Source organism: Anomaloglossus baeobatrachus, chromosome 5 (assembly GCF_048569485.1).
Source record: "Anomaloglossus baeobatrachus isolate aAnoBae1 chromosome 5, aAnoBae1.hap1, whole genome shotgun sequence".
NCBI classification, from domain to species: Eukaryota; Metazoa; Chordata; class Amphibia; order Anura; family Aromobatidae; genus Anomaloglossus; species Anomaloglossus baeobatrachus.
The window spans coordinates 566,780,405-566,793,037 of NC_134357.1; the positions used below are offsets into that span (position 1 = coordinate 566,780,405).

General features: G+C 43.8%; 2 protein-coding genes across 2 annotated transcripts in view; both read right to left on the reverse strand.

Annotated features, from left to right (window-relative positions):
• LOC142313041 (gastrula zinc finger protein XlCGF66.1-like) overlaps window positions 1–12,633 on the reverse strand; it is a 236,184-nt gene that overhangs the window by 210,489 nt on the left and 13,062 nt on the right. The window lies entirely within an intron of this gene.
• The window catches only part of LOC142313042 (uncharacterized), a 173,179-nt gene that overhangs the window by 95,706 nt on the left and 64,840 nt on the right, over window positions 1–12,633 (reverse strand). Inside the window, exons 5-6 of the mRNA XM_075352028.1 lie at window positions 9,081–9,952; window positions 1,091–2,047 (exon numbers count right to left, since the gene is read on the reverse strand). Coding sequence (XP_075208143.1) covers window positions 1,091–2,047; window positions 9,081–9,952 — 1,829 coding nt within the window. The remainder of the gene's footprint in view (window positions 1–1,090; window positions 2,048–9,080; window positions 9,953–12,633) is intronic.

The window sequence follows — 12,633 nt, forward strand, 5'->3', positions numbered from 1 at the left end:
CGCCACAGACTGGAGGACGAGTGATGCTGCAGGGAAGTGACCGGTGATAGCTCCACACAGGTAAGTGGTGCTGCTGCCGCCACAGACAGGGGGAGGAGCGATGCTGCATGGAGTGAGGAAAGTGAGTATAAACATTTATTGTTTTTTGTGTGATACAGGATGCATGCCATATAGCAGCACGGGGTAATATAGCAGCACGGGGCAATATAGCAGCACGGGGCAATATAGCAGCACGGGGTAATATAGCAGCACGGGGCAATATAGGAGCACGGGGCCATATAGGAGCACGGGGCCATATAGGAGCACGGGGCCATATAGGAGCACGGGGCCATATAGGAGCACGGGGCCATATAGGAGCACGGGGCCATATAGGAGCACGGGGCCATATAGGAGCACGGGGCCATATAGGAGCACGGGGCCATATAGGAGCATGGGTTAATATAGCAGGATGAGGGTATATTGCAGCATGAGGCCATATAGCAGGATGGCAGTATATAGCAGGATGGGGGTATATAGCAGGATGAGGGCATATTCCAGGATGAGGGTATATAGCAGAATGGGGGTATATACCTGGATGGGGTACCTTAGCAGAGAATTTGGGGACATTACCCCCATAATAGTGTCAGCAGCAGATCCTCGCCCCATAACAGTGTGTCATGACCACATTTTTTGCTTAAATTTTTTTTTCCTATTTTCCTCCTCTAAAACCAGGGTGCATCTTATGGTCCGGTGCGTCTTATAGTCCGAAAAATACGGTATGTCCATCTTTAGGGCATTGATTCGGCCAAACCAGGAAAGTCGGCCCCGGTCATATCTATTAAGATCAGCAAGAGTTCTGTTAAGTAATGGGGAGTAATTAGCCAAAAACAACTCATCTGGATCAGCCGAAACAGATATCCCCAGATATTTGATGGTTTGTGTCTCCCATTTGAATGAGAAGGCAGACTTTAGTCTATTGACTTATGTGGCAGGAAGAGAAATATTAAGGGCCTCTGTCTTTGTATAGTTTACTTAGAAGTTAGAAACTATGCCAAAGCGTTGGAATTCTTGAATAAGAATTGGAAAAGCGATTTCCGGGTTCGTTAAATACAGGAGTAAGTCATCCGCGTATAAGGCAAGTTTATAATGTTTCTGATCCACTTCAAAGCCCTTTATATCAGGAGAGTTTCGGAGAGATATAACCAAATGCTCCATAGCTATAATATATAACAGGGGTGAGAGAGGGCACCCCTGTCTAGTGCCATTAGATATTTGCAGGGGAGAGGATAGAGTATTGTTGGCGCGGACTCGTGCTGAGGGACTATGATATAAGGCAAAAATTCTCTCTAACATAGTTTGACCGATTCCCAGCTGTCGTAAGGATGAGCGTAAAAAGGTCCAATTAATACGATCAAATGCCTTCTCGGCATCAATCGATAGAAGGCAGGCCGGTATTCCTTGTCTGTACATATGGAAGGTCAGAAGCAAAGTTTTAATAGTATTGTGATGCGCCTCTCTACCCTGGATAAACTCTGTTTGGTCAGTATGGATTGAGGCAGGTAATAGTGGAGATAACCGGTTGGCTATAAGCTTGGCGAAAATCTTGACATCTACTCCTATGAGAGAAATAGGGCGGTAGTTGGAGCACAGAAAAGGGTCTTTACCAAACTTGGGAATTACTGTTATGATGGCCGCAAGAGTCTGTGCGGCAAAGGGACAGGCCGAAGATATGGAATTGAAAGTCCTAGTCAAGAAGGGCGTCAATTCCAAGGCAAACTGTTTATAAAAGTTGTCCGGAAACCCGTCCGGATGAGGACTCTTACCATTGGCCATATTTTTGATGACCTCAGTGACCTCCCGTTCGTCAAAAGAATTATCTAGCATGAGAGAATCCGTACGTTTCAGTGGGGGTAGAGGAGTTCTATCAACATATTCATCAACTTTTGCTTGGAAATTTGTTGGAGACATGTCTGCCACTGGGCTAGTAAGATTATATAAACCATTATAATAGTCTCGAAACACATCTACTATTTCATGAGGTTTATGTGCTGAATGACCCAAAGGCGATCTAATGGTAGGGATAAATGTAGAGAGAAGGCGAGGATTAAGAAACCTAGCCAGAGCTCTGCCTGGTTTGTTGGAAAATTCATACATAAACCTCCGGCATCTATCTCGATGGTGGGCGGACGCTGCATCCAAGAGGGAGCCAAATCCAATCTAGCTTTAAGCAGATCTGCCAAAATCTGAGGATTATGAGTCCGTTTATGGGTCTGTTCCAGGCGCTGAATGGATGTCAATAGTCTGTCTATTTCACAAGCTCTATCCTTTTTGAGTCTGGCTCCCTGTTGAATAAAGGCCCCCCGGATCATCCCTTTCAGAGTCTCCCACTGGAGAGGTAAAGGGGTTGGATCATCGGCATGAAATTCGAAGAAGTCTGTAATGGTCTTCCTAATGGTTGACTGACAAGTCTGATCTTTTAGAAAGTTCGGGTTCAGTGACCATAGCCACTACCCGGGGCGCAGATCCGTCAGGGTGAGAGACAATGATACCGAAGCATGATCGGACCTCACTATAAGGTCTATATTACAGGCTGGGTCGCACGAGAGCAAGTGTTGACTAACAAAAAAAGGTCTACTCTACTGTACATATCATGGACAGGAGAATAGAAAGTGTAGTCACGTGTTTTAGGGTGTAAAAGTAACTTGCCCCTGAGACCCCGCAGTCTCACAGCAGGGACAGAAGACCTACCTGAAGAAGAGTCAACAGCCCGATTAAAGATAAGATTGAAATCTCCTCCAAGAATTAAGCCGCCTTCAGCAAAATCAGAGTATGTTCAGGTATTTTTTGGCAAGTTCTTGCTTGGTCCTGGTTGGGGAGATAAAGATTGGCAATAGTAAATAATTTGGTACAAATCTTAATTTTGATAAAAATAAATCGTCACGCTAGGTCGGACTTGACTGATAGGACCTGAACTGGAAGAGACTTGTGCAGAGCAATGCTAACCCCCTTGCATTTTGCAGCTGGATTGGCACTATGAAACCAGGAATTATAATATCTATGCTTAAGTGTGGGTATGTGGTCTGCTTTAAAATGAGTCTCCTGTAACAATAAGATATGGATTCTTTTTTATGCATATTATAGAGGATCCTGGATCTCTTCTTAAATTCTCTGACATTTAGAGAGCATAGATTAAGATTCGCCATCTCCGAAGCACCATCTCCTGGGCACCCGAAGGGAAAAGCAGGGAAGTGGGAAGGGAGAAGAAGGAAACCAAGATTGAAGAAAAGAGAGCAGAAAAAGAGATAGATAAGAAAAAGAGACCAGAATAATAAAGAATAATGTAAAAACTTGTCTTTACTTAGTCTCCTGAGTCCTAACTCAGAGGACCAATCAAAACTGAGAAAATTCTTGTAACCAGTGTTCTAAGAACACACCCTAATGTGGGAGGTGACTGAAAACTATGTCGCTAAGAGGCCGGCTACTTCACCACCTAACTAGTTAATGCAGAAAACCACAGGCGGTAACCCACCTGACCAAAATGTAAGTAATAAACATAGCTCCCCAGGCTTAGTACTGTTAGCAACAATAACAGGGGCAGGGTATTAATACTCTCCCGCCTCTAACTCATATGTCATAAAGTTTTTATGAGAGGCAGACATAACCGTGGGAAATCAGCTATCCCATCTCAACATTGGGAGATGCCGAGAGGGGAGGCAGAAAATCCCAGCATTATTGGAAATGGTAGTGCCCAGGTTATATGGAAAAAAATCAACAATAGCAGAAAACAAGGCAATGCAACCTAGATATAGAGGGCAGCATTGGTTAGACACCAAACCAGGCAGTATCGAGCTCCATTCCTCTCCTCGAGCAAAGATTACACCCCAGGAATATTGAGAGTTCAAGTCTCTGCTGGTGAGGTTCTTGACGACTTCTGGGGCCTTTGTCGCTGAGCACGATGTTGATCAGAGGAGTAGGAACTTCCACGGTGGATCCCCTTCTGAGGCAGAGGTGCAGTGTATGGCCAGTCCAACAGTTTTATCCCTGGAAGATCCATAGCCGTAAGGAAGTCTGGCAGGTCAGCTGGAGATCTCAATATGATCAGATTGGAGTCTCTCCTGACTTGAAGCTGAAAAGGATAGCCCCAAGAATAAGCAATGCTTTTATTGCGTAGAACCTCAAGTAAGGGTCTCAGGGCCCTCCTTTCTGCAAACGTTGATCGGGAAAGATCCGCCTGGAGTTGTATGGGAGTTCCTTTGAAGTCAAGGGTACCTTTATCTCTTGCTTTTCTCATAATATTCTCCTTGATTTGGAAAAAATGTACCCTACAGATAATGTCTCTTGGCCTTTCTAGGTTTCTAGGACCAAGTGCACGATGTGCTCCGTCCATCTCAATGAGTGTTTCGAGGGGACGTTCCAGCAAGGAGTTAAACAGCTTCTGCAGTGTAGGAATCAGTTCCTCAGGCCCAACAGACTCTGGCAGACCACGGATTCTCACATTATTTCGTCAGTTGCGATTCTCAGCATCCTCTATCATATCAAACAAGAGGTGGATCTGTTGAGAATGCTGATCTATTAGCTGTTGTGAGCTTTGCTGAGAATATAGATCTTGAGTGGATGATTCAAGGGCCTGTACGGAATTAGTTAGTGAGGCCATTCCCTCCTTCAAAGAACGAATTTCTGTTTTACAAACAAATTCCAGGAGAGCAATGTACCCCTCCATATCCAATTTGGTTGGCATTTCATTGATTTGGAGTCTTAAAGCTGTCATTTCTGAGCCCTGGTCTTCCCTATCATTTTGCAGGGGACTAGCTGCATTCTCCCTTCTATGATGGGGGAGAGTGGGCAAGTTGTTTTGTGCCACAGCCTCTCCTGAGCTAACTGCTGAGGCATATGTATATTGTGGGGCAGGAGATGACAGTATGGTACCTGGTGAGCTGGAGCAATCAGCCTGGGGGGCAGCAGATCCTCTGTCTTGCAGTGACCCAAAAAGAAGAAGAGTGTCCTGTAAGCAGTTCCTCAGTGCCCACCTCTCCCCCCGTCTGCCACAGTCCGGTCTCCGGTGTGTTTTCTAGGAGCCATCTGCCCAGGATCATATGGTGACAGGTCAGTCTGCAATCTCTCACCCGAGCACTATGCAGAGCGAGCAGGAGAAGCAGGGGAGCGTTCTAGCTGTGGCAGCCGAGTTACAGCAGCACGCTTCCCGGTCGCCATTACAGGCCTAGGAGACTGCTGAGGGGGATGCACGGGTTCAGTCAAATATGGCAATATACTGTGTCTCCCGTGACTGGAAGTCCTCTTAGCAGGCGTCTGTGACCGGAGACCTGTCTTCCCTTTCATCTGACCACAGTGGCCGCCTGTGGTTGCTAGTGGATGGCAGTGATTGCAGCCGTTAGTACGGAGCCCTTACAGCATGCGTCTTGCCGGCGCCATGTCCAGGCCACGCCCCTCTAAATTTTATATTTTGATAGATCGGGCATTTCTGAATGCGGCGATACCAAATATATGTGTATATTTTTGTTTAACTGCTTTATTTTCAATGAGGGTAATTTGAAGTATTAGTTTTTTTGGGAGGGTTCATATTTTTAAAAAAAAACTTTTTTTTTTTTACTTTTTGTATTTATTTTACTAGTCTCCCTAGGGGACTTTATCACTGCACAGTCTGATCGCTTGTTCATTTCTGCTCTGATCAGCAGAAATGCAGCGTTTCTGTGAGAGCCGGCGCTCTGTCGGCTCTCAAAGGAAGTTCGCCATGGCAGCTGAACCCGCACTACCATGGCAACCATTGGAGCCCAGTTATCGCATCACAAGGCCGCCAATAGAGGCAGGAAACGGCCCGTTCCCCGCCGCGGCCATTTAAGTTGCGTTGTCAGTATTTGACAGCGCGATCTAAGGGGTTAACAGGCGCGGGTGTAATTCTGATCTACCTGCGACTGTTAGCCAAACATCTCTGCTGATCAAATCAGCGGAGATGTGCAGGGATTACAACGGGCTCCACCGAGGGAAGACGACTAAGAAGGTACAAGCATAGAATCATAGAGTTGGAATGGACCTCCTGGGTCATCTAGTCCAACCCCCTACTCAAAGCAGGATTCACTAAATCACCCCAGACAGATGTCCATCCAACCTCTTTTTAAAGACTGCCATTGAAGGAGAACTCACAACCTCTCGTGGCAGACTGTTCCACTCATTGATCACCCTCACTGTCAAAAAGTTTTTACTAACATCTAATCTGTGTCTCCTCCCCATCAGTTTCATCCCATTGCTTCTAGTCTTTCCTTGTGAAAATGAGAATAAAACTGATCACTCTACAGAGTGACAGCCTTTAAGATATTTGTAGACAGTTATTAAGTCTCCTCTCAGTCTTCTCTTTTGTAAGCTAAACAATCCTAAATACTGTAACCGTTCTTCATAGGACATGGTTTGCAGTCCAGTCACCATTCTGGTCACTCTTCTTTGAACTTGCTCCAATTTGATGATGTCTTTTTTAAAATGTGGTGCTCAGAACTGGACACAGTATTCCAGATGAGGTCTGACCAAGGAGGAGTAAAGGGGGATAATGACTTCACGTGATCCAGACTGTATGCTTCTGTTAATACATCCTAGAATTGTGTTTGCCTTTTTTGCTGCTGCGTCACACTGTTGACTCATGTTCAGTCTGTGATCTATTAGTATACCTAAGTCTTTTTCACACATGCTTTTGGATAGCTCTATTCCTCCCATGCTGTATATGGTCTTTTCATTATTCTTGCCAACATGTATGACTTTCCATTTCTCCCTGTTAAAAACCATTCTATTAGTTACTGCCCATTGTTCCAGCTTGTTTAGATCTTGTTGAATCCGCTCTCTCTGTTCTCTAGTATTAGCTATTCCTCCTAACTTTGTGTCATCAGCAAATTTAATCAGTTTACCCATAATACCTTCATCTAAATCATTGATAAAAATGTTGAACAACACGGGGCCCAGGGCAGAGCCCTGTGGTACCCCACTTGAAACAGTCTTCCAACTGGATGTGCAGCCATTTATGACCACTCTTTGACTCCGATCATTAAGCCAGCTACAAATCCATCTAACAGTTGCCTTGTCCATTCCACACTTGGTCATTTTTTCAATAAGGATTGTATGAGATACTTTGTCAAATGCTTTACTGAAGTCAAGATATACTATATCTACTGCATTTCCCTGATCCACCCAGTCAGTGATTTTGTCATAGAAGGAAATTAAGTTAGTCTGACATGACTTATTAGTTACAAACCCATGCTGGCTCTGGTTAATCACTTCATTCTCATCCAGGTACTTGCATAAATGTTGTTTAATAATTTGTTCAAGGATCTTTCCTGGTATGGAAGTCACGCTCACAGGCCTGTAGTTCCCTTGGTCCACCTTCTTCCCCTTTTTGAAGATAGGGACAACATTTGCTATTCTCCAGTCTTCTGGAACTTCTCCTGTTCTCCAAGAATTTTCAAAAATTATGAACAGTGGTTCTAATATTTCCTTTGCTATCTCCTTCAGTACTCTGGGGTGTAATTCATCTGGACCTGGGGACTTGAATTCATTAATGTTAGCTAAGTATTCCCTCACTATCTCTTTGTTTATTGATGGCCTGTATTCTTCTAATCCTACAATAGAACGGTGTAGATCAGTTGATTTTACTTTTTCAGAGAAAACAGATGCAAAATAACAATTTAAAAGTTCGGCCTTCTCAACATCATTTTTTACAACTTCACCATTCTCATCCTGTAAAATTCCTATAACATCTTTGACTTTTATTTTATTTTTGACATAATTCCAAAATGCTTTTTTATTGCTTTTGACATCTCTTGCAAGCCTTATTTCATTATCAGCTTTGGCTAATCTGATGTGTGCCCTGCAGGTTTTGCAGACTGTGTTATATTCTTCTTTAGATATGCCTCCCTCTTTCCATTTAATAAACATTTCTTTCTTCCTTTTTAGCATCTGTTTAAGTTCTGTGTTTATCCAACCTGATTTCCTTAAATGTTTCTTATTCTTCCCTCTTTTAGGGATTGTTAACGATTGCGCTTTGAGAATCTCATTTTTCAAGATGTCCCATCCTTACTGGACATTTCTGTCCTTAAGGACATACGACCATTGAATCCCTGCTATTCTCTTTTTGAGTCCCTTAAAATCTGCCTTTCTGAAATCCAGCCCTGAAGTCTGAGTTTTCACTGGTCTTCCTCCACTTGTTATCCAAAACTCTATGATAGCATGGTCACTGCTTCCCAGGGTCCCAGCCACCCTTACCTCCTCAACCATTTCCTCCCTGTTTGTAAGGATTAGATCCAAGGTAGCAGATCCCCTCGTTTTCTCCTCTACCTTTTGGAAGATAAAGTTGTTCGCAACAAAGGATAAGAATTTGTTGGAACTGTTATTTTTGCCTGAGAGAGATTCCCAACAAATGTCTGGATAGTTGAAATCTCCCATGATCACAACATCATATTTTTTTGTGAAGTTGGTCATCTGATGTATAAAGAGTTCATCCATATCCTCCGCTTGTTGAGACGGCCTGTAGTACACGCCTACAATGGTGTTCTTTCCCTTGTTTTCTCCTTGTATTCTTACCCAAACAACTTCCACAGAACTCCCAGTCTCTGAAGCTTCAATCTCTGTGGAGATATAGGAATTTCTAACATACAATGCAACACCTCCTCCTCGTTTATTATGTCTGTTCTTGCAAATAAGTTGTATCCTTCTAGCCTTGTATTCCAATCATGTGTATCATTCCACCAAGTTTCAGTGATGCCAATGACATCATATTTCTTTTCCTGAGTTAGTAACTCCAATTCTCCTTGTTTGTTGCCCATGCTCTGTGCATTTGTATAAAAACATTTTAGTTTGTGATTGTTTTTTCTTTCCCCCATATTTTTATTATTCTGATTTTTTTGTCTTAGTTCTTTCTTTCCATTTCTAACAGCAGAGTTTTCAATAGTATTTGTTACCTGTAGGGCTTTCCCTGGCCTTTTTCTTCCCTTGCCACGCTGTTCTAGTTTAAAGCTCTCTTGATGAGCTTAGCAAGGCGATTTCCGAATATGTGTTTTCCAGTCTTGGTAAGGTGCAGCCCATCTTTAGCAAGTAGTCCATCATACAGGTAATTCAATCCATGATCCAGAAATCCGAATCTTTGTTGACGGCACCATCGACGTAGCCAGTTGTTCACCTGTAGAATCTTGTTCCACCTCCTTGTTCCATTACCATCCGCTGGAAGGATGGATGAAAAGACCACCTGCGCTCCCAGTTCTTTCACTTTCTTGCCTAAGTCTTCAAAATCACTGCAGATGGTTTCCAGCTCGTTTCTAGCAGTGTCATTTGTCCCCACATGTATTAGCAGGAATGGGTAGTCATCTGTTGGTCTCAAGAGTTCCGATATCCTGTCAGACACATCTTTGATTTTTGCACCTGGAAGACAGCACATTTCTCTTGAGGTCATATCCGGTCTACAGATGGCTGCCTCTGTTCCTCTCAACAGTGAATCCCCCATGACCACCACTCTCCGTTTCTTCTTCTCAACAACATTTTTCTTTCTCCATCCAAGAGGACTCTGAGTGCTTTCAAGGATGTTCTTTGTGAGCAAAGTCTTATCTTGATGTGGTGGATCATCTTTCTCATCCGGGAGTGCCTGGTACTGGTTCCTGAGAGGTATTGGTGCTAACTGTCTCCCGCTCCTCCTGCTTCTCTGGGTCACATGCTTCCATTCCTCTGGTTCTTCAGGTGCACTACAAATTTCTTCTCTTTCTGTATTCTGAAGAGATACTTCTGCTCTGTCTAAGAACTCCTCACCTTCCTTAATAGTTTTCAATGTAGATATTCTCTCTTCTAGACTTTGTAGCTTCTCCTCCAACAGGGAGACAAGCTTGCATTTCTGGCAGGTAAAGTTTGGCTGCTCCACTGGTAAGTCTGTGAACATGTTGCATGAAATGCAGCACACCAAATGGCTCCTGGCCTCTTCCATGTTCTTAATCTGTAGATGTGAAAGCAGGCAAAGACTGGGCAACAATTCGGAAGACTTTCAGAAGTCTTCCTTTCAGCTGGACGACCAAAACCCGATGCTCCTTGAGTTCGCAGAGATTTTTTGCTTATCCCAGAATGCACTGGGAATATGCAGATTTTCCTCGCAGGACTCCTCCCTTGGTTTTTTGGCACGCCCTTAGTCTTAAAGGGGGTTAACAAATAGTTGGACAAAATTTTTCCATACTTTTGGACAGTAACAGGTTTGTTGTTTTGAAAAATTAGGAGGTAATAGCTTTTTAACAAACTATTGAAAACTACCCATTTTTGGGCATTAGCATTTTTTTTTCTGTTTGAATAAGCAATGGTATTTTAAGAAGCTGTCTAAACATATAACATTTTTGGGGAACAGATTTAGATTTACTTATGTGCAGAAATAACTGAATATCCCACATCCCATCCACATGCTGCTGATCCTCTTACTGCTCCAAATCCTACTGCATGTTGCATTGTCCTTGAGGGTCCCCAACAGACCCAGGGTAGATATAACCATTAAGAAGTTGCTGTTTTACCTCCATCATATGTAAGACATTTGTGGGGGGTTTTTCCAATATACAAATGTTGTGGATGATATTATTGATGTACTACACCATAAAGTTAAGACCAAGAGAAAGGGTAAGGCTGTGTGCGCATTGCATGCATTTACATTGCGTCTAGCACTGCAGCGTAAACGCATGCATTCTGTGTCCCCAGCAAAGTCTATGTAGCTTGTGCAAAATTCATGCGCACGTTGCGTTTTAGAACCTAGCAATTTGCATGCTGAAATTTGTGGCCAAATCGCTGCATTCTAAAAAGCAACATGTCATTTCTTTTGTGCGTTTTGGATGCTTTTCTCCCTCTGTCTATGACAGAGCAAGCATCCAGAACGCATGAATACTGTATCCATTCCGTATTCAAAATATTTCCAAAACAGCTTTTCAGCAGCGTTTTGAAACGCACATGCAGTGACAAAACGCTGCGGAATATTTGTCACGGCAGAACGCAGACTTGCGCACATAGCCTAAGACTACAGATTCAGTATTCACATTGGAAAAATTAATTAGCAGTTAATGTGGTAAATAATTCATACAGTGGAGAAGTTCTGCACATCTGACGTGCCACGACCATGACCAGAGATTTCAGGTGCTGTTAAGCTTCCTCTACCAGAAGTAGTTGTAAACTGACAACAGAAGAAACAGAACTTTCCTTTAAAGTTCTTTTAGAAAGACATTGGCTCTGCTTTTTATTTCTTATGTTACTAACCTCCTCCTCTGATGACATCACCTCCTCAATGTAGATACCGGGATCCTGTGTACCATACAATCATCCTCATTCCTGATTCGGCTGACAGTTGTTTAAAAATATAAAACGTCCCGAGCTTTTTGCTTCATCTGAGGGCTCATGCACACGTTGCGTCATGTCACTGCAGAAAATTTTGCAGTGATTTGACAGCTCATGTGTGATTCAAATCGCTGCAAAAACACTGCATAATGGATGCAGTGTTTCTGCAGAAAAAATGCCGATTTCATGGGCTTGGGATGCTGCCTCTCCCATAGGCCCCCTTCACACGCACGTGCCTCCTGTACGTGCTAGGTTCGTTCCCGCATGTACCGGAGACACGGGCACACGTATACCCATTAAAATCAATGGGTCTATGTGCACGCACGTGTTCAGCCATTGTCCCGTGCCTCCGTGTGGAGCAGACGTGAGCCCGTGTGCTCCATACGGAGGCATGTCAGTTTTTCTCCGGCAGCACGGGTGTCACGCAGCCCGCACCCGTACCACATGGATGTAGTGTGGATGCGGTCTCACGTGACACGCGCCGGAGAAACACACGTGTCATTGTAAAAATAAAAAAAAAAACACATACTCACCTCTACGTGCCCTGAAGTCTCTGCCGCAGCTGTCACCTGCATCCGACCCCCAGGGAATTTGAACAATGCATCTTCTTCACTGGGGGCCGGAAGCAGTGTCAGCGGGGCGTGGCCTGTGCTGGACACTGTCATTCAGCACCACAGACAGCTCCGGAAGAATCAGGTAAGGCAGGACTTTCCGTTCTCCATGTTTTATTACATATAACACATTGGGAACACGCATGTGTCACAAACACAGCACACGGGGAGCAAACCACCCCTTTAATACGTCCGTGAAAAAACGGTTCGTTTTTTTTCACGGGCGTGTGAAGGGGGCCATAAACAGAGTGGGAGCTGCATCCAAAGCGCACGGAATAATTGACATGCTGCATTTTTAAACGCAATGATTTTGTCAAATTTTTGACACTCAAATCGCTGCGTTCAAAAAAGCATCGTGCGCACGGATTACGCACAATCTTCATAGATTGTGCTGGGGACGCAGGACGCATGCGCTTACGCTGCAGTGCTAAACGCTGTGTAAACGCATGAAATTACGCAACGTGTGCACGAGCCCTGAGTCCATGTCTACGTTTGCCCTTACTCAGATTGCAAATAGCACCTACCTATCGGTTACCACTACCCTTCCAACAATTTTGACAAAGCCATCAACAGAACTAATTTAATAATGTCCTCATCTAAATTTGACTGTTTATCTCATCCAGCACATCAAAGAAGTTGTTGCTATTAAGGAAACATCTGATTATGGAATAATATTGTTTGAATTTGTTACAATCCAATGATG